A 21,219-nucleotide genomic window follows, 5' to 3' on the forward strand; every position below is an offset into this window, starting at 1 on the left:
ACATTATAAGCAAAACATTGTATTTAACATTTGTACAAATTACATAATAAATAGTTGTACAATATAAAATTACTTAAAAAATACAAAAATGTCCTTACAATACAAAATAATATTTGAATACAAAATAATATTTGTATACAAAATGAAAATAAGATACGTAATAATATTACAAAATAAATTAAATAATAATATAGATGTAAATACTTAATAATAAAATAAATATAATAGCATACAGTTAAAAAAAGAAAAAAATACATTAATTTATACAAATACTAATATAATTTGCTTAAAAAATTACATATTTACAAAGTTAAAATTTTTTAAGTATTTTACTTTATGTTAATGAATTACATGGAAGCCTTGTGGAATAGAGTAAATTTCTTTTACTGGAGGTACGTGGAAGTTATCTACTGGATCAATTTGCTGAGGAAAATGTGGGGACTGGAAATATTGTTGAAGAATTTTTATTTGGGATTGCAAGGAAGAAGATTGTGGATCAATTTGATCAAAGGTAGGAAAGAAGGGAAATTGCTGTTGAAATTGTTCAGAGGTAGAGAAGGAATGGAAAATATGTATAGCATTCTGGGGTTCAGCCATTTGCACAGCAGAATTGCTATACAGAGAAGGCATCGATACATCAGGTCTTATCATTTTAGCCGCCCAGAAGCGATCTTGTTGAGGATTTCGCACGTGCCGTTTTTGGCAATTCTTATGTTGGCAAGGCGTTTTCCTTTTCTGATGCTCCTTCTTGAATTGGACTTCAGATTTCGCTTGAATCTTCATTGAATTAAGCCGATTTGGAGTTGCAGCTTTGTTCTGCATTTCAATTTCCGGATGAAATATTAATTCATCCTTCAATTTTGCCAATTCAGCAGCTAAAAGTAGAAATAGTTTATCATCATCATAACTACTTTGCCGCTTCCTTGACTTTGAATTGCAGAACTGCGTCGAAGTTGTTGTAACGTCGAATGCCGCAAGTTCATTTTTCATTTCTGAAATTAATAAATAAGTTTTAAAGATCAAATACAAAAAAACCCAGTGTAATCGACTGAGAAAGAAAACAAGAAAAAGAGATATAATTTTCAAAGAATATAAATTATAGAGCGTTAAATTTAATTTTTAATATGCCAAAAAATTCAATTCGCTGAGAGAGAAATCGTTAGTCGAAGCCTAATTTTAAATAGGGCAAAGTGAGAAAATTTCTGCACTGGTATTTAAACAAAATACATTTATGAAGGGATTCAATATTAACACTTACCAATTTTAGAAATTGCCTTCTCTAATATTTCGGCTTGCTCCAAAAACAGATTCTCCTCCTGAACAATCGCTTCAGCGGTCCCAAAATTGTTGGACGTCACCGATCCAGAACCAAAATCTTCAAGCTGCCGATGAGGGGTTACATCATCAGCTGTTGGAGTCACAAAGGAGGTCATGATTGTTCCAAAATTAAAGATGGATTCCATTTTATCTGTTGGTACAAATAAAATTGGTTATTGAAGTTTTTTAAATTATCATATATTTGTCAAAAGAAAAAATTTACGTAACATTTTTTTTATAAAAGTCTAAAAAAAAGATTTTTTTAAAAATTAGATACAATAATTTTTAGCAAAGATATATATGGTCAATTGTTTAAAAAATAGCCCTTTCTTTAATTAATAAAATAATTCGAGAACAGTTGTTGTTTAGAAAAAATATTTCTTTTTATAGGTAGAATTAGGAAAAAATCAATTTGCTTCCTCATATATATATATATATATAATATATTGTAAAAGAATATAAATAAATAAAATATAAAATTATTAAAAAGAATTTTTTAAATAGCATAGAATATATAACGAATACAAGAAAATTCATAAAAAATCTATTGTATTCATTTTGTTTTCTTCTCTAATGTTTACATAAGAAGCCCATTATATGGACACAGCCTTAAGGCCATGTGATTGTTCTGACTTCATTTGTCATTATACTCAGCAACTCTCTCACAAAATACTCGATGGATTAAGGTAAAATTTTGTAGTGAGATTAAAAATAGAATAAAGATTATTTGTAATGCGCTAAATTATATTAATATTTTGTCAACTCAATCTATCGAATATTTTACGAGAAATTCTATATGGAAAACAATTTCATATGGAATTTCAACGATCACATGACCTTAAGCTGGTTATAATAGTTTTATTAAATTTTAATTTTTTGAAACATATTTTTAAGAACCCAACTCAAGTGCCATTAAGGGAATATTCAAATAACAATTTATAACACATTTCCATGATTTTATTACTTTAAAAAATCAATATAACTGTGGAATATTCCCTTAATATCACTGGAATATTCATTGAATTTTTTTCAATATTTTAATTTTAACAATAAAATCATTAAATTTTTACTAGATGAGCAAAGTGTGGTGGTAGTTGACGAGCATTATGATAAATGGCGAGTGGGGACAATGGAAACCAACCTTTACATGGCTGCGTTGAAAGCTGACTCTACATTAGGGATATAAAATCATGACGTCACAAAATAATATGGCCGTCGACAGCGGGGTCAGTTTGTGGCAAATACATGTGAATTCACAGAAAATTAAAAAAATTATTTGATATCAGAAAAAGAAAATGTCATTTGAAAAGGTCCATTTTCTGAATATTTATATGAGAATAATTTTTCAATTTGATATAGAATTGGAAGCAGAAAATCTAAGTTCTATGTTGACACAAGCTTTGTATAATCAAAAACAGAACAATATTGCTTGATTTTTGTTTCTTTTGGGCTAAATTTCATTCACTGAATGTTTTCCTCTTTTTTAGAATCAATTATTTTTATAATTACTTTAATTTGAACAAAACTTTTAGATTAGAAATTGTGAAACTCAACGTTAGCACGTGTAAACAAACGTGAAATTTTGAATTTGACCACGTTAAATTAGTTTCAGAATCTGCCACCAGATAGCGTGTTGCAGTATTTCAGATCCCTAACGTGCTGTCGTCACACATAAGGCAGTTCAACTTGTGAGATAACGTGACAGCATTTTTCAAAATAGCGGCTTATCGGAAGACATACACTGCATTGAAGTCATTGAAGCGAATCAGTTTTTTGAAAATAACTTTTCAAAAAATAATTTTTGAATCCAAGTGTAATGGTAAAATATTTTTTATTTATCAAGATCTATTTTTTAAAACACTAAAATTAAAAAATTAATTTTTATTATTTTAAAAAATAGATGTCGATAAATAAAAAATATTTTACAATTACACTTGTGTTTAAAAATAATTTTTTCACACGTTATTTTTAAAAAACTGATTCGCTTCATTGATTTCAATGCATTGCATGTCTTCCGACGAGCCGTCATTTTGAAAAGTGACGGCACGCTATGTCACAAGTTGAATTGCCGTTGTGCAGAGATGGGTAAAAGTGCTTTTCTGGAAGTTTTCAACGTATAATACATAAATGACGTATTATACGTATAATACTGTAGAAAACCAGGTTTTCGACATTGTAGCCGCATCAATGGCAACATAACCTCTTTTGTTATTTACTTTCTGGTTTATTGTTGATAAATAAGTATTAATTAATAAATAAAATAGTTAAATATTGGTCAATTGAGAACTTTCAGTTGAGTTAAATAATATTATTCTATTTGCAATAATTTCGTAAAATTTTTTAACATTTTAAATGTGCTTCCGTTCTCACTTTAGAAGAGAAATACTAATATAATTTAAATTTTATCAAAGCATCGATAATTAATTTTTTACAATATCAGAACTTTTGAAAACTGGAAATTCGAAACAAGCAGATTGAGGGTTATGTTTCTCAAAATTAGGCTTATGTATAATACACACGTAGAAAATTCATGTATAATACGTGTATACAAAAATCCCAATTCGGAAACGGCCTATGAGTCACCATAACCTGCAATTAGGCTGTGTCAGTTCATCGAGATATTTCGAGTTCGAGTATGACGTCAGATAGCTGGAGGGAAAAAAACAGACGACACAATGTTAATCTTAAGGCGCTCTCACACCTTTTTGGCTGCCTGCAGGTTACCATGGCAATGCAAGAGAGTGAGTGCGACAGAAAATTGAAAAATTTGAATATTCAAATTTTCTGTCTCACTTACACTCGTGCGTTGCCATGGTAACCTGCAGGCAGGCAGCCAAAAAGGTGTGAGTGCGCCATTATGGGAAAAAACGTTGTTATAGGGTAACTGAGGGTATTCCTGCGGGTGTACCAATTGCTGCAGTTTTTATAAAGTTATTATTATTTATCATTTATGAATATATGATTTGTTCAAAATAACTGCAAAAATTATTCTACATCTTATTTGAAAGACTATAACTGAATTTCCATGAAATTATGGAATATGGCAGCCATGAACACTTATCAGAAAACGTTTATATTTTCAACATTTTCAATAATATACACAATTTAGTGTTACTATTCAATAAAGTAGGCTTTATTATTTTAAATAAATATTTAGTTACTCATTTTTTATTTGTTTATAATTAATATTTCTTAAAACTGTATTACCAGCAATATTTTCATTGCTTGTGGGTATTCCTGCGATTTTTAAATACGTTCACTGCGCAACTCTTCGCAATAAAGACATAACCTAACTTCTTTGTTGACGTTACCGGTCACTCAGATCATTGTGTCATGCGCAGCCTGATTTTCTACAGTTATACCCGCACAGGAATTGGTGTTTGGTTAGTAAATGCCTCACAGGAATACCGACATCTCAACAACAATACCCTCATTTACAATTATTTTTTAATTGATATTTTTAAATGCAGGAAGTGCCCAATAAACCTAACTTTAATTTATTAGCAGCATGTAATAATAAAACTTTCATTTGTAATTGAAATAACGACATTTGGTTTAAAAATGAGCTCAGACAAGCTTTGCAAAGTTAACCTACACTGAAAATCAGCAGAATTAATCACAGTTACCCTATGTATATTTGATTCAATTGCATTGGTAGATTCTCTGAATGCGTGATTAAATATAACTTTTGAGGTTAATTTATATATATGGGGGATCACACGTGAAGTGATCAAGGTTCAAAAAAATTTTTCTCCGATCACGCTTAAACTCGGGGTATTTGTAGTACTCATAGATGTTGAAAGTACGATTTTTTTAAAACGAAAGCTGAGGTATTTTCCTACAAAAATATATAGTTAAAAAAATTGGTCAAAAATGATTAAATATTGATAATTAAAATTTTTTTGCTTTTTTTTGACCTTTTATAATAATTTTTTTTTACTATTTTTCAATATCATTCTTGTCCCATTTTTTCAATTATATATTTTTGTAGGAAAAAATCTCAGCTTTCGATCAATAAAAAAATTGAACCTTTTACCTAGAAAAAATCAAATTAATATTTAAGTTTCATTTTCTTTCAAAAATGCATATTACCAATGGAATGAGTATCATAAAAAACTTTCGAAACTGATGTTGATAAAAAATTTTATTTCGATATTTAAATGAAAAAAATAATTACAAATAAGCAATTTTTTCCATTTGATCACTAATTAGATAATTAATTTTTTTTCTCTTAAATATCGAAATAAATTTTTTTTATCAATATCAGTTTCTAAAACTTCTTTGTTGCTCTTTGGCTTGGTAATATGCATTTAAAAAAAAAATTAAACTCTAATATAAACTTGACTTTTTCTAGGTGAAAGGTACGATTTTTTTAAATCGAAAGCTGAGGTTCTTTCGTATAAACATACGAAACACATGATTATGTTCTAAAAATTATTAGTTAGAATTTTAATTTTATGGAATTTCATTTGTCATAATTATTTTTGAGCCGAATTAGTATTTTGCAGAATATGCATTAAAACGATTTTCTATATTAAAGAATTTTTATATAACCGAGAATTCACTTCACAGAATTTTTGTTTGATCGAAATTTTATTTGACAGAATTTTTATTGGCTCGAATTATCATTAAACATAATAGGCATTTTAAAGAATTTTTATTGGGCATAATTTCATTGCATAGAATTTTCTTTCAGATGAATTTTCATTTGTTCGAATTATTATTTGATATAATTTATATATTAACCGATTTTTCATACTATAGAATTTTTACTTAACCGAAAAATCATTTAACAGAATTTTCATTTGTCCGAAATTGCGAATGACCGAACAAACAATCGACAGAAAGATTCGGCGCGATTTTTAAAATCAAAACAATTTTATGGATAATTTTTAATTGATTGATTTTAAAAATCGCGCCGAATCTTTCTGTTGATTGTTTTTTCGGTCATTTACAATTTCGGACAAGTAAAAATTCTATTAATTAGAAATTCTATTAAATAATTTTTCGGTTAAGTAAAAATTCTGTAGTATGAAAAATCAGTTATATATAGAAATTATATCAAATAACAATTCGAAGAAATGAAACTTCATCAGAAAGAAAATTCTATGCAATGAAATATTCTACTCAATAAAAATTATTTAAAATGTATATTAGGTGTGTTAAATGAAAATTCGAAAAAATAAAAATTTTGTAAAAGTGAATTTTCGGTTATATATACACTGAAAAAAAAATTTATTTGATTCAAATACCGGTGTATTTGGTTATTATCAAATAAATATTTACTTGAATCAAATATTTTTTATTTGAAGCAAATATATAGTATTTGAATCAAATATTTCAGTATTTGAAGCAAATAACATTTATTTTATTTAAATAAGAAATATTTGATTCAAGTAAATATTTATTTGATAATAACCAAATACACCGGTATTTGAATCAAATAATTTTTTTTTTCAGTGTAAAAATCCTGTAATATAGAAATATCGTTTTGATGAATATTCTGCAAAATACTAATTCGAACAAATTAAAATTCAGCTCAAAAGTAATTAGGACAAATGAAATTACATAAAATGAAAATTCTTACTAATGATTTTTAGAACATAATCATGCGTCCCAAAAATACATTGTTGAAAAAATGGGACAAGAATATTTAAATATTGAAAAATAGTAAACAATTTTTTAAAAAAATTTTATAAACAAATTCAAATTTTTTTAAACATATTTCGAAAGTCGATGAAAAATTGAAACCTTTTTTTTATCATAACCATAATTCCTAAATTCAAATTCTTTTTTATAGTTAGATGTCATTGAAATAAGGTCTATTTTTAAACAACTCAAAAAAACAAGATATATAAAAATTATAACTTGAAGATTTGAGCACTTATCAATAAAAAAAATTATAAATAAACTTTTTATTTCTATAAAGAAGAAAAAAAATATATTTATTGAATTTAAATGTCATATAGGTACATTTTACTTTGAATCGCCCAAATATGGGGGATTTCATGTGAAGTCGTAAAAGGGAATAAAAATAGCTTTTTTCTTGTAATTATTTTTTTTCTCTTAAGTATTAAAATAAAAATTTTATATTAATATCAGTTTCGAAAGCTTTTTTGATGCTCTTTCAGTTGGTAATATTCATTTTTGAAAAAAATGAAACTCAAAAATAGATTTGACTTTTTCGAGGTGAAAAATACGGTTTTTCTTTTTTAATCGAAAGATGAGGTTTTTTCCTATAAAAATATATTGTTGAAAAAATGAAACGAGAATGTTTAAATATTACAAAATAGTGAAAAATTATAAAAAATGGTAAAAAAGCAAAAAATGTTAATTATCAATATTTATAAACATTCTTGTTCCACTTTTTCTACATATTTTTTTTGGAAAAACCTCATCAACTTTCGATTAATCAAAAAATCGTACCTTTCACCCCGAAAAAGTCAAATTTACTTTTGAGTTTCATTTTGATGGTCAGAAATTTTTTTTTTTAATGCATAAAACCAATCAAAACAATAATTAGGCTCTGTCACTTGTGACGTCAAATGGCTGGAGGGAAAACAAACAGACTACACAATGTTATTCTTATGAAAAAAAATGTTTCTAGTTTTATCAATTATACTCATATTATGAACATATAAGCCGCTTGTTGACATGAAGTAAAAGTAAATACATTTTACACAACACATTTTAATTTTATTATATATCAACAAGCGTTCTCGATGTTGAAAATATGAATAAAATTGATATATAAGTGGAAACGAATATTTTTTTTCCCATATAAGAATAACATTGTGTCGTATGTTTGTTTTCCTTCCATTTATCAGACGCCATACTCGAATTCGAAATATCGCAATGAACTAATGGAGCATTTATGGAGCGGTCACACCTCGCCTGCAGGAGCAGTTGCCAATGGCAACCGTGTAAGAGTAAGAGAGATGGAAAATCTTCTATCTCTCTTACTCTTACACGGTTGCCATAGGCAACTGCTCCTGCAGCCGAGGTGTGACAGCTCCATTTCACCTTTAATAAAAAAATTTTCTACTTTGATTTTCTGAAATACAAAAATATGATTGGCTGTCCATTATAAATCAGAATGTGAACAACCAATCAGGTTGCGGAAAATGCAAAAAAAAAAATTTTTTTACCAAAGATGTAAATACTCTATCACACAATAAGGCAGTTCAACTTGTGACGTTGCGTGACGTCACTTTTCAAAATGGCGGCTCGTCGGAAGACATGCAATGCGTTGAAGTCAATGGAGCGAATCAGTTTTTAAAAAAAAACTTTTGAAAAATTAATTATTGACCCCAAGTGTATTTTGGTAAAATATTTTTTATTTATCGAGATCTATTTTTAAAATAATAAAAATTAATTTTTTAATTTTAGTGTTTTAAAAAATTGATCTTGATTAATAAAAAATATTTTATTACCATTACACTTGGATTTAAAATTATTTTTTCAAAAGTTATTTGTAAAAAAAAGTTATTCGATTCATTGACGTTACGCTATGTCACAAGTTAAACGGCTTTCCGATGGCGGGAGCATGTTCATATTTTTGTAGTCATGTAGCATTTACACCTTTGGTAAAAAAAAAATTTATTTTCCATTTTCCAAAATACACAAATCTGATTGGTTGTTTACAATCTGATTGATAATGGACAACCAATCAGATTTTTGCATTTCGGAAAATCAAAGTAAAATTTTTTTTTACCAAAGGTGTAAATGCTCCATCAATTTATAGTCGCAGTTTTCAACGCAGCCATGTAAAGGTTGTTTCCATTTTCAACATTCGCCATTTGTCATAATACTCGTCAACTACCACTATCACCAATACCACCAAAATTATTTTTTCAAAAGTTATTTTTAAAAAACTAATTCGCTCCAATGACTTGAGGCTAAACAATATACTCAAAACAATGGATCAAATCAGTTTTTTAAATAATAACTTTTTAAAAACTTATTTTCAAATAAGTGTATAATAAATTATTTGTCATTTATCAATATTTTTTAAAACAATAAAAACTGATTTATTGATTTCAATATTTTTAAAAATAGCTCTTAATAAATTAAAAAAAATTTACTAATACACTTATGTTTAAAAATTAGTTTTTTAAAAGTTATTATTAAAAAAAGTGATCCGATCCAATGTTTTGAATGCATTGTTTGGCAACAAGTAATACGATATATTGAAAAGTGACGTCACTCTAGGTCATAAGTTAAACACTGGTTTATGAAAGAGAGAGGGAAAGAAAGACAGACATATATATTGTTATCCTTGTAACACTCATCGTTCCATGCAAATCACATTCACGTAAACATAGCGTCATAAATAAAATGAACTAGATATTTTTAAAAATTGACAAGAAAATTATATATAATATATTTTTTTTTAATCATGCACAAAGACAATTTAAAAAAATAATCAAAATACACGTAACAAATTATCTAACATAGATAAAATATATAACAAAATTGAAATCAATAAATAAAAATATTTTTATAATAAAATAAGTACTTACATAATATGTTGATTTTGGATTCAAAATGCTACACAATAAATAAATTTGTAGAAATATTTGGAGAATTTCCACTTATAATCAAATTTAATGCACTTTCACACACAGAACTACTCACAAGCAATTTGTTTTACGAACAAGAACTACACATGCGATTTTACTGCAAACGTGACTGCGACTAAAAGCAAACTAATTACTGAGTTGACTGGGTTTTCCGAACAGATATAAGATATTCAGGATTTGGCAAATTTTAACACAACCCTCAAAATCCATTGAGCCCTCCCTTTCATTGTCTTTCATCAACCACTCAAAGTACTTTCGATACTCAGGTATACGCCCTATGTACATACCCCCAGCAATGCCCCATGTATTCATGTTTAAAATTTTGTTCATGTACAAAAAGTAGTATAAACTTCCATATAATTTGTACAAATTCAAAAAAAGTGACAACTTTTTTTACATATAAAAAAAATGTAAAATAAATAATTTTCTTAAATACATATATTTTATTTGACTTATTCTCATTGGAATGAATCTCAGCTTTTTGGTCTAGAATTAAAGAAAATATAAAACTTTGCTATTGCGTTAAAACTGGAGAAAAATAATTATTTTGAGAAAAAAGTGAGGTTATATACATATTTATTTGTTAAACAACATTTTTCTGCAGCAATAGTACATAAAAAGTACTAAAATATAGAAAAATTAATATCCGGTAAATTTTATGTCAATATACAAGAAATTTGAAACAATAACCTCAAAATAACAATGATTTTATATTCAAAAAGGAAACAAAAATTTAATATTTATATATAATATATTTTTTATAAACTATATCAATAAGGTTGAAAAAAAATTACTTGTCAAAAATGACGATATTTTTTTGTTTCGTAAAAATATGTCCATCAAATTATAAAATACAAATTTTGAAATATTCAGAATATATATCATATTTATTTCTTAACCTATCTAATAAAACCGAAAAATAAATAATATGAAAATAATGAGGCAGCTGCATCAGTATAGAGAAAATAATATTTCTCACTGCATATTGTGAAATGAGAAAATTACTTCTCAGTTTTATGACTCTTTTCTTTGAATGAAAATGAGGGTTTGTAAGATTATGACCTGATGGATTTGTAGCATATATTGAAACTCACATCAAATAGTCTCTTGGGTTATATTGGTATTGTTATCTACTGTTATTGTGTCTTTCCAGAGTTTACCTTTTCTCGGTTTCGTCTGCTTTTGTTTTTTTTTTTATGTTCGGTCAGAATTTCTCAAACGGATCACCTAAAATTGAAAAATTTAATTTTCTTTACCAAATCACTTTTTTTTTGTTAAATTTATATATATATATAATCTACTTAATATAATTTTAATATAATAAATATTACTAATATTACTTATAATTTGAATTATTCGAATTATCAAAATATGTATTAATTAAAAATAAATCTTGCCTTGACCATCAATTAATAAAAAATAATTAATTATTATTAAAAATTACCTCATTTTTAATAGAATAATATAGTGACTTATCTGTTAAATGGGAATTTTTTTTAAACGAAGTTAAATATGTTAAACTTTCAAAAATGAGATTCACAAATTCTATTTTTAAAGAAAACTCTTATTTAAATGGAATTTTTATTTTAATAAATTATAATAAACAAAAATTTAAAAACACATTTATGGTTACAAATTTCTAAAATAAAAATTGTTAAAATTAATTTTTTTGACAAATTTGGTCAATATTTTCTTATTTATTTATTTTATCGCTATTTTTATTTGAAAGATGAGATTTTTTATAAATAAAAAAAAATAAAAAGAAAACGGAACTAATGGATGATTGTTGTAAACAAAAATAATAAATTCTTTTTTATTACTCGCAGTTTAAAAAACTATATTTTAAATTAAAATATGCAATTCTTTAAAAAAAATATCTTCATTTAATTATTTTATAATAAACGGGATAAAATAATAAAGAAAAAATTATATGATATTAGAAATTATTCTTTCATTAAAAATTAGTATGAAAGATTTTTTCAATTTAATAAAATTCCATTTTGTACGGTTTTTACTGCTTTAAAATGTTTGTTAAAAAATTTTTTTATTTTTATGTCCCAACCGTTATTATTTACTGTATTATTCATTTTATGCGTAAAATAATAAAATCAGTTAATAAAAAAGTTTAGGAAAAAAATAAAAGTTTATTTTTTTAAACCAATATAAATATAGATTGAAAATAATGTAAAATAATATGTAGATAATATTATGTATATAATATGTACGAATAGTAATATTATTATTCTTATTCAAATAATAAAGATAGTATAAAATCTCTACCACATTTAAAAGTATAAACATTTTTTTATAAACATTGTGATTAAATTTACTGCTTCGAAACTTTAGATTAAAAATAATTTCAAGTAAAAAATAGTTTTTTCTTTCAAATTCTCCTGAAATTTCTAAAATTCTCTATTTTAAATCTTTTGAAATTTAATTATTTTTTAAATTTCTATTTCAAAATGTTCGACAAATTATAGTTTATTTTTTATAATTTTAACTAAGATTTTCTATATTTTAATTATTTTAAATATTTTTTTATTATTTAATTATAAATTTTGTAATATTCAATTATTGTCTGTAATTTGTAAAAATAAAATCTTCTGCAATTCAATTTTACAAAAATATGAACAGCAAAATTCAAATGAAATGCAACCAGAAGTGGTAAAAAATTATTAAATTTTTTTTAATAAAAAATATCTTTTTTGAATTAGTACGTTTTGAAAAAATTAATCTTTTTATCTATAATTGATTTTTTAAAATAATGAGCAACAAAAAAATATATAAATATTTATATATAAATATGTAATAAATATATTTTATTAAAAAAATTCTATAAACTTCTTTGTGTAATACTGAAAAAAAATAACACCTTACTTATATATATTACTTTGTAAAATGATTAAATAAATGTCCTTTATCAAATCAAAAAACGCTTTCTAAATCGACATCTTTGCGACAGAGAACGATACCTCTGTTATTAAAAAGGAACGCATAATTATGTTATAAAAATTATTAGTTAGAATTTTCATTTTATGGAATTTTCAATAATTATTTTTGAGGCGAATTTTTCTTTGTTCGAATTAGAATTTTTCAAGAATTTTCATCAAAACGATATTTCTATATTACAGAATTTTTATATAATCGAAAATTCACTTCACAGAATTTTTATTTGTTCGAATTTTTATTTGTCATAATTTTTATTTGCTCAAATTTTCATTAAACAATAATAGGCATTTTAAAGAATTTTTATTGGGTAAAATTTCATTGCATAGAATTTTCATTTTATTCTTTCAGATGAATTTTTAATTGTTCGAATTATTATTTGATTGAATTTCTATATAATCGATTTTTAAAACTACAGAATTTTTACTTAACAGAAAAATCATTTAACAGAATTTCTAATTGATAAAATTTTCATTTATCCGAAATTGCAAATGTCCGAACAAACAATCGATAAAAGTAGAAAATAAATATATAAATAATAAAATAAAATAAATATAAAAATAAATAAATTCTAACAAATGAAAATTCATCTGAAAGAATAAAATGAAAATTCTATGCAATGAAATTCTAATCAATAAAAATTCTTTAAAATGCCCTGTTATTTTAAATGAAAATTCGAGCAAATAAAAATTTTGACAAATAAAAATTAGAGAAAATAAAAATTCTGACAAATAAAAATTCGAGCAAATAAAAATTCTGTGAAGTGAATTTTTGGTTATATAAAAATTCTATATTATAGAAAATCGTATTGATGAAAATTCTTGCAAAATACTAATTCGAATAAATAAAAATACGGCTCAAAAATAATTATGACAAATGAAATTCCAGAAAATAAAAATTCTAACTAATGATTTTTCGAACATATGCATGTGTTGTAATTATTTTAGGAGATTTTTGGTATTTAAAAAAAAATTAAAAATTTATGAATCCAATATGAAAGGCATTTACAAAAAATAAGTCAATAATTTTTAATAGGGGGGTTTTTTTTTTGCTATAAATAAAAAAGACAAATAAATTTCTTCCCTTTACGCTTTGTAACTTTATTATTATTATTATTTTTTTTTTGTATTCTTACACTAAAAACTAAGCCATTAGTTGCAGTTAAGATCCTCGTTGATTTTACATCGAAGACAAAAATACGATCTAATATTTACAAATGAGGTGCGTAACGTAAGCTTAATAATTATTATAATAAATTTGCAAAACTGAGTATAGACCACTCAAAAATCTGCACGAGGAAGCGTACGAGCAAGATAATATTAAGGAATGTAGTAGTCGGATACTATCTACCAGAAAGAGAGAGAAAGAGAGAGAGGATTTTTTTTCAATATTCACATTAAAGTTATTTTTTTTTTTTTAACTTTCTTTAAAATTACAATTATTTATATACTGTTTGTGAGTCTAACGAGAGAACGTACAAAATTTGTCCTGCAAAAAAATATGTTCTCCAGATTTGCTCGATTGTTTAAAGGGAAAGGAGAGATTGGGGGTATGAGGGAATTTCTTTTTCTCGTTCGTTTCGTTTCCTCTTGCTTTGGAGTTTGACCTTTCTCACTTATCTTGAAAAATAACAAACTTCATTCTTTTTTTTTTTTTTGCCTGTTGTTTTAATTAAACATTTTTATTTTTATTTTTTTTTTTTTAATCATTCAATTAACGGCTTTCTCCGATAAATCTAGAACATTTACTAGTCTGAAATATATATCAATACTGTTTCTATTTACAGATGAATTATATAATAGTGCCTAGGATCTAGTAGCGATAAAATAGAGAACGACGCCTCCTGATCCTGAGGGGTCTTTGAGATTTCAAAGAAAAAAAGAAATTACAAATGAAAAAAATGTTGATGAGCCGCGAGAGTGATTTTTTTTTCTATTTAAGATTCGCTTCCCATGGGAAAGAAATTTTTTTTTTTTTTTTTGTCAAAATACCTCAGATATAATTCATAATTCGTTTACCTATACACAATTGTCTAAAAGGAATAATTCCATTTTTTTTTTGACTTCCAATTAAAAATCACGACACCTCTTAAGAAAAAAAAATTTTTTTTTTCTCGTGGACAATTTAAATATTTTTTGTTAAAAAAAAATTGAATAGAGAGAAAAAAAGAGGTTGAAAATTTTTTATTGGAAGTCTTGAAATCACGGATAAACCGTGTAACTCTTTTTTTTTTTTTTTTTTTTAATACTCTAGTCATCGTCATGGACAAGTTTATTATTATTTTTTTTTCTTTTTTGTTACCCTTACGCTTCGAACAGTTAATTAGCTTTAATTCCATGATACATTTAGGATTATTTCGCTACACATATTGCGATATTAGGATATTTGCTATGGGCCCACTTTCCTTTGATGAAAAAACACACAGAGGCCCCCCCAAAAAAAAAAAAAAAAAAAAAAAAAAAATGAAGAAACAAAACTGAGGAATTTTTCGTTTATATACTTGTCGATGCAATTTTTCTTTTTTTTTCTAAATAAAAAAATAGAATGATCCTCCAGCGATTAAATTTCGAGGGATTCGTCGAAAAATGTAAATGAGAGAGAGAGAGAGAGAAAAAGAAAGAGAGCATTTGCAGTTCTAATTTCAAAAAAATTAAAATTTTTTTTTCTAAATTATTCAAAAAAAGTTATTAAAAAAGAAATGATAAATTTTTTTCCATTTCTAAAAAATTGGAAATTTTCACTTTTTTTAAAATTAAAATTTCACAATCGATTTTCTAAGGCAAGCAATTTCGTACAATTTTTGTTTTTTATGCTCTTTCAAATATTCTTTCTCAATTTCTTTTAACAAACTTGTCTCGTATTTATAAGGACGGTCAATCTACATTCATTTCCTTCTTATTTTATTTTATTTTTTATTTATTTATTTTTTTTTTAAGTCGATCCCTCGACTATTTGCAGTAAAAGAAAAAATTTAAAAAATAAAAAAATTGAATTTACAGAAGACAATATTAACATCATGTACAAGCGAATTTTGGTCACAAAGCGCTCAAAAAAAAGAAACTTTATTTTCGATTGTAAAGCAATTTTGAAGAATTAAAAACCATTTATTTATTCATAATATAATTTTTATAATTAAATTGGTTTTTAATTATTTTTTCCTTCAAAAAATCGCAAAAACAATCGATTAATTTTTATAAAAGTCTCATTTTTTTTTTAAATATGTAACTTTTCTCTCTCTTTTAATAATTTTTTTTTTTCGAATAAGACGTTCAGCTATTGAAACGCAAGTACTTTTTACAATAATTTTTTTTTTTGCGCCTTTCGACGATAAAAAGTCTTTGAGAGTAAAACTTAACTCGATTTCTAATTTATTTTTTTTTGTATTTAAAATTACAAGCGTTTCTTCTACGGTCGTTGGACTTTTTTTTATAACTGTGTTATAAAGTTTTGTGAATTTCAAAAAAAAAAAAAAACCTATCCCGAAATAATAAATCCGAATAAAAACGATTTATTGAACAAGAAAGGAAAATTTATTTTTATTTCATTTAATTCTCTTTTTTTTTTTTGAAGAACGTAAAAACTCGGCTATTTACAGCTTTTGAAAATTTGTATTTTTTCATTTTCATAAAAAATTGGAATCATTTTTATTCGGAGGGGAAGGTTTTTTTTTCCTTTTGAAATATCGCTAAACTCGTTTTGACGAGGTTTGTCTCTTTTTGTTTTTAATTTATCGTGAAAATCGAATAAAGCCTCGATAAAACTGTTGTAATTATCTTTAAATCCATTAACAAGAGCGCTTAACGACACTTTATGTTCTTTATTTATTGATTCTTTTTTTTTAATATTTATATATTTAATTTACTATTATAAAACGTTTAATTTCCATTTTTTTAAATAGTCTTTATTTTAGGTGTAAGAATAAAAGACTGTATTTCAAGAATTGAAATGAATTTTGTAATTTAATATATCGACTATAAATTTTTTTTTTCCTTTCATAAACAATGAAATTTTTCTTCTATTTTTGAAAAATATTATTGTAAATCTAATTTTTCTAGAGATCGATGAAAGAAAATAAAAATTTAATTTCATTGAGAAAAAAAAAGTTTTCTTTAATTTAAAAAGGAGAAATTTTGTTTAATTTCCAAATTAATTTTTGCCTCTATAATATTATAATACAACAATCGATATATATATATATATATATATTTTTTTTTATTATCGTTTCAAAATCAAATTTTATCGCGTAAAAATCGATATTATCGATATATAAATCAATAATATGGATAATAATCGATATTAACATACTTTGATAATATTCGATGTTATCGATAATGATTGATAATAATTGATTTACAAAAATTCGATAAAAAAAAAATTCAGAAATTTTCGTTAATATTTTTCTGATATCGGAATAATTTAATATTAATAAAAAAAATTTATAATTTTTGAGTCGTTTGATTTGTTGAAATAATTTTTTTAATTTTTTACGAAAAAAAAAATTGTGTATCAAACTTGACGACGAAACTAAAGAAGAGTCAATATTTTGAGAATTTTTAAAATAATATTTTGTCAAATGTAAAAAAATTGTTTGCTTTTTTTAAAAACAGTATTTTTTTTTTTTTTTTTAATTTTTCGATCAAATACGACTACACAAGTACGAGATATATATATATATACACATTTCTTAATCACTGGTAAGATTTGTAATACAATTAGCGTAGGAGAGTATAGTATTTTAAGCTACAACGCATTGTAATGATTTTTCTTTCTTTTTTTTTTGGACCTAATTTTTAAAGCCAAGGCGCTCAATTGTGCGAAATTTGAAAAAAAAAATTTTTTTTTTTTTAATGTATTCTCTAAAAAAATTAGAGAAATTAATTAATTAATTATTAAAAATAATTGACGATTATTTATTATAAAATAAATCAATTTAAATTATTATTTATAATAAAAATAATAATAATAATAATATACTAAAATTTGTGAAAACAATTTGTTTTTTAAAAAAATTTCTCTAAAAATTTTTCAATTTTCGTGGAAAAAAAAATTAATTTTATTTCAAAAAGAAAAAAAAAATTAATATCGAATGATAAAAAAAAAAATTTTTATCGATCTTATATAATCGACATATTGATTTATACAAAAATTTATTATTTCAAATCGATACAATAATATCGAATAGTCAGATTAAAAATTAAAAAATCGTGATAAAATTATTTATCTGAATTGAAAAACAAAAATTAAAAAGAATCGGCCAAGTGTTTCAAAATTACGAAAAAAAAAAATTACCATAATTATTAAAGTAAAAATATTATTTCTATTAATTTTTTGTAAACAAAAAAATCATCTTGTTACAAAAAAATAATATTAAAAATATATTAATATTAAAGTAAATTTAATATCAATATATTTTCTACATTATTTATATCAACTTATTTATTTATTTTTTTTTTTAATCGATACATATAACAAGATAATAAATATTTATATTCAGATTAAATTTTATTTTTTTTCTATTTGCAAATTTTGTTAATTTAAAAATTTACCTTTTTTTAAAAAAAAATATTTAAAATTACAAATTTCGCACTAATTTGAGAGTTGAGAATTTTTTTTTTTCTTTTCTTAGGTCCAATTTTGAAAAAAGGAGAATGAAAAGGAATTTTCTTTTTTTCTTAAGGAAATAGGGAATAACGTGAAATATATCGGTCATCTTTGTTTTCTTTTCTATCTATACGATCAGACTCTTGAATGTTTATACGCTTTTCATCATTATCATCATTATCATCATTATCATCATCATTATCATTATCATTGACCGAGAAAAATCTAAACAACTCTCAAAAATTGGCGTCATTTCACAAATCGATATATATATATATTTAATATATATATAATAAAAGTCTATTTTTTCATTCGCGTTATAAGAGCTTAACTGCACGTCAACGTATCTCATACAATTTTCATTTTTTTTTTTTTTCAAATATATATATATTTATATATAAATATTTCTATATTTTATATAATATGTTTTATATATCAATATTTATATATAAATATATATATATTAAAAATTTATATAATTTTAATAATAGTATGTATATAATATATATATTTATATATATTTATATTTATATACTCGCTACCTGCATATCACAACATAAACTTATAGTTTCAGACTCTTAAATTCGGGCGCACGCGCAAACATTTATACTCTTGACATACAACACTCGCACACAGGCACTCTCGCGTATTTTCCACCTACATAATTATATAATAATAATAATAATAATAATTATAATAATAATTATAATAATAATTATAATCATAATAATAACGCTGCTGTCGCAATTGTTTACAATAATCGGTTTTGCGTAACATTTTTTTTTTTGTCTTAATTAGTGACAGAATGTCCTCAAAAAAAAAAATTCATTTTTTAAAAATATTTTTTCAATCTACAACAATATATCGATAATTTCGAATCAATATATTTTAAATCGATATATCGATAATTACGAATCGCAATATTCTCCAATCGATATATCGATATATTCTAAAATAATATATCGATAATTTCGAATCGACATTTTCGATTCGATATATTCTGAATCAATACATCGATAATTACGAATCGAAATAATCTGCAATCGAAATAACGATATATTCTAAAATAATATATCGATAATTTCGAATCGACATAGTCATCGATAATTACGCATCGATATAATCTAAATCAACATATCGATAATTTCAAATCGATATAGTTAAATCGAAATATTCTGAATCATTGATCTCGATAATTTCGAAACGATATTATTGAATCGAAATATTCTGAATCAATATATCGATAGTTTTAAATCGATATATTCTAAATCGATATATCGATAATTATGAATTGACATATTTATCGATAATTACGAGTCGATATTATTGAATCGAAATATTCACTATTATTAAAATCGATATTTTCAAATCGAAATATTTTAATTCAATATATCGATATTTTCGAATCGATATATTGATAATTTTAATTCGAAATATTCTAATATTCCTAAATCAAATCGATATATCGATAATTTTGAATCGATATAATTAAAATATCGTTTTATATTTTATATGCTTCGATATAAGCATTTGTATCGATATTTAAAAAATGTTTGTTTTAAAATCAATATTATCAAATAATATCGATTTATTGGAATTTAATATTATAACGGTTTTTACCGCCAATTTTTGTTGTTTTTTTTTTTTTTGTTTTCAAATTGACATATCGATATTTTATTTAAAATCGATATTTCAACATGAAAATCGACAATTGAAATTTCGATAGTTTTTTTTCAGAGAGCATAATCGATATTCCATCACTAATTAACAAACAGAGAGCGAATTTTCCATGTTTCTTTTTTTTCGATGCGCAAATCCTGTGGATGAGGATTTTTGAGTATTTCCTGAAAGTCGAGGATTTAAGTTGAAAACCAAGAATAACAGATTAATACACATTTTAAAAAAATTTTTTTTTTTTAATTTTTTTTTTTTTTTGACGATTGCAAATGGGTGATGTTGCGGCGAGTTCTCTTGTTATTCTTTTTTTCTTCTTCTTTTTGATTCTAAAAATTTGGCGTCCCACTTTTTTGATCTTTGGACTGTGGGATCGCTCGTCACAAGTTGACAATTATAATTATAATAATAATATGTCCTGTCCGCGGTGCTCAAAAGCCACTTGCGATTTCTCTTCCAGCAGAAAATCATTTTTTTTTTTTTTTTTTTTTTTTCTATAAATGTGATTGGCTCAGATCCTTTTGTTGTGCAGAGAGCCGATTTGCGGAGAAATGCGCCTCGGACAAATGAGAGACAAGAAAGATAGAGAGAGAGTGAGATAAAAAATAAAAGAAAAAAAAGGGCAGCCAACGTTTAAAGTATGCAACAGGAAGCTGAGCAGCAACTACTTCCTCCACCTTTACTTTTTTGTCTCTGATCTGTAAACAAAATAGAAAAAAGGTTAATTTTTGATTTTTTGATTTCATTACAATGCCTATGATTCACAATTTTTTTTTTCCTTTTTTAAAAAGAAAATATTTTTAAGATCCAAGAAAAAATTTTTGTATACAAAAAAATTTTTTTTTAAATTACTATTTTTATGTAATTTTATATTAATTTGTTGTTATTGTTATTATTTGACATTCAAGGTTCCTACAAAATTCTGTATTATTCATTGTCTTTTCAGGTTTCCCGAAAATTTTTTTTATTAAAAACTAAATAATTAAAACAATTTTTTTTAATTTCCAAATTAATTTTACTTTAAATAAATTTTAAATTATTACAAATTTGCCTCGTAATTTCCTGAACAATTATTAAAATTTGGTAAATTTATAAAACT

The 21,219-nt window shown here is 24.3% G+C and overlaps 2 protein-coding genes across 4 annotated transcripts in view; both read right to left on the reverse strand.

The window, feature by feature from the left end:
• Positions 1–109: 109 nt before the first annotated feature.
• LOC127286548 (uncharacterized) lies at positions 110–10,637 on the reverse strand. Of its 3 annotated transcripts, none has more exons than XM_051313008.1 (3): positions 9,840–10,637; positions 1,259–1,468; positions 110–992 (listed from the first exon to the last, which is right to left on the reverse strand). In XM_051313008.1, exons 2-3 carry the CDS (start codon positions 1,461–1,463, stop codon positions 340–342), a joined length of 858 nt encoding a protein of 285 aa, XP_051168965.1. In that variant the 5' UTR covers positions 1,464–1,468; positions 9,840–10,637; the 3' UTR covers positions 110–339. The 3 variants fall into 3 exon arrangements, with proteins under 3 accessions (XP_051168965.1, XP_051168967.1, XP_051168966.1); XM_051313010.1 differs by lacking the exon at positions 9,840–10,637 and adding an exon at positions 9,155–9,817; XM_051313009.1 differs by lacking the exon at positions 9,840–10,637 and having other exon boundaries at positions 1,259–2,375.
• A 3,283-nt stretch (positions 10,638–13,920) lies between these two features.
• LOC127286827 (ubiquitin-like protein 3) overlaps positions 13,921–21,219 on the reverse strand; it is a 95,111-nt gene continuing 87,812 nt past the window's right edge. Inside the window, exon 4 of the mRNA XM_051313431.1 lies at positions 13,921–20,818. Within this exon, the coding sequence (XP_051169388.1) occupies positions 20,754–20,818 (65 nt within the window). The 3' untranslated portion in view covers positions 13,921–20,753. The remainder of the gene's footprint in view (positions 20,819–21,219) is intronic.

Source organism: Leptopilina boulardi, unplaced genomic scaffold, assembly GCF_019393585.1.
Source record: "Leptopilina boulardi isolate dan_hultmark-lab unplaced genomic scaffold, ZJU_Lbou_2.1 LbouV2_362, whole genome shotgun sequence".
Taxonomy (NCBI): Eukaryota; Metazoa; Arthropoda; class Insecta; order Hymenoptera; family Figitidae; genus Leptopilina; species Leptopilina boulardi.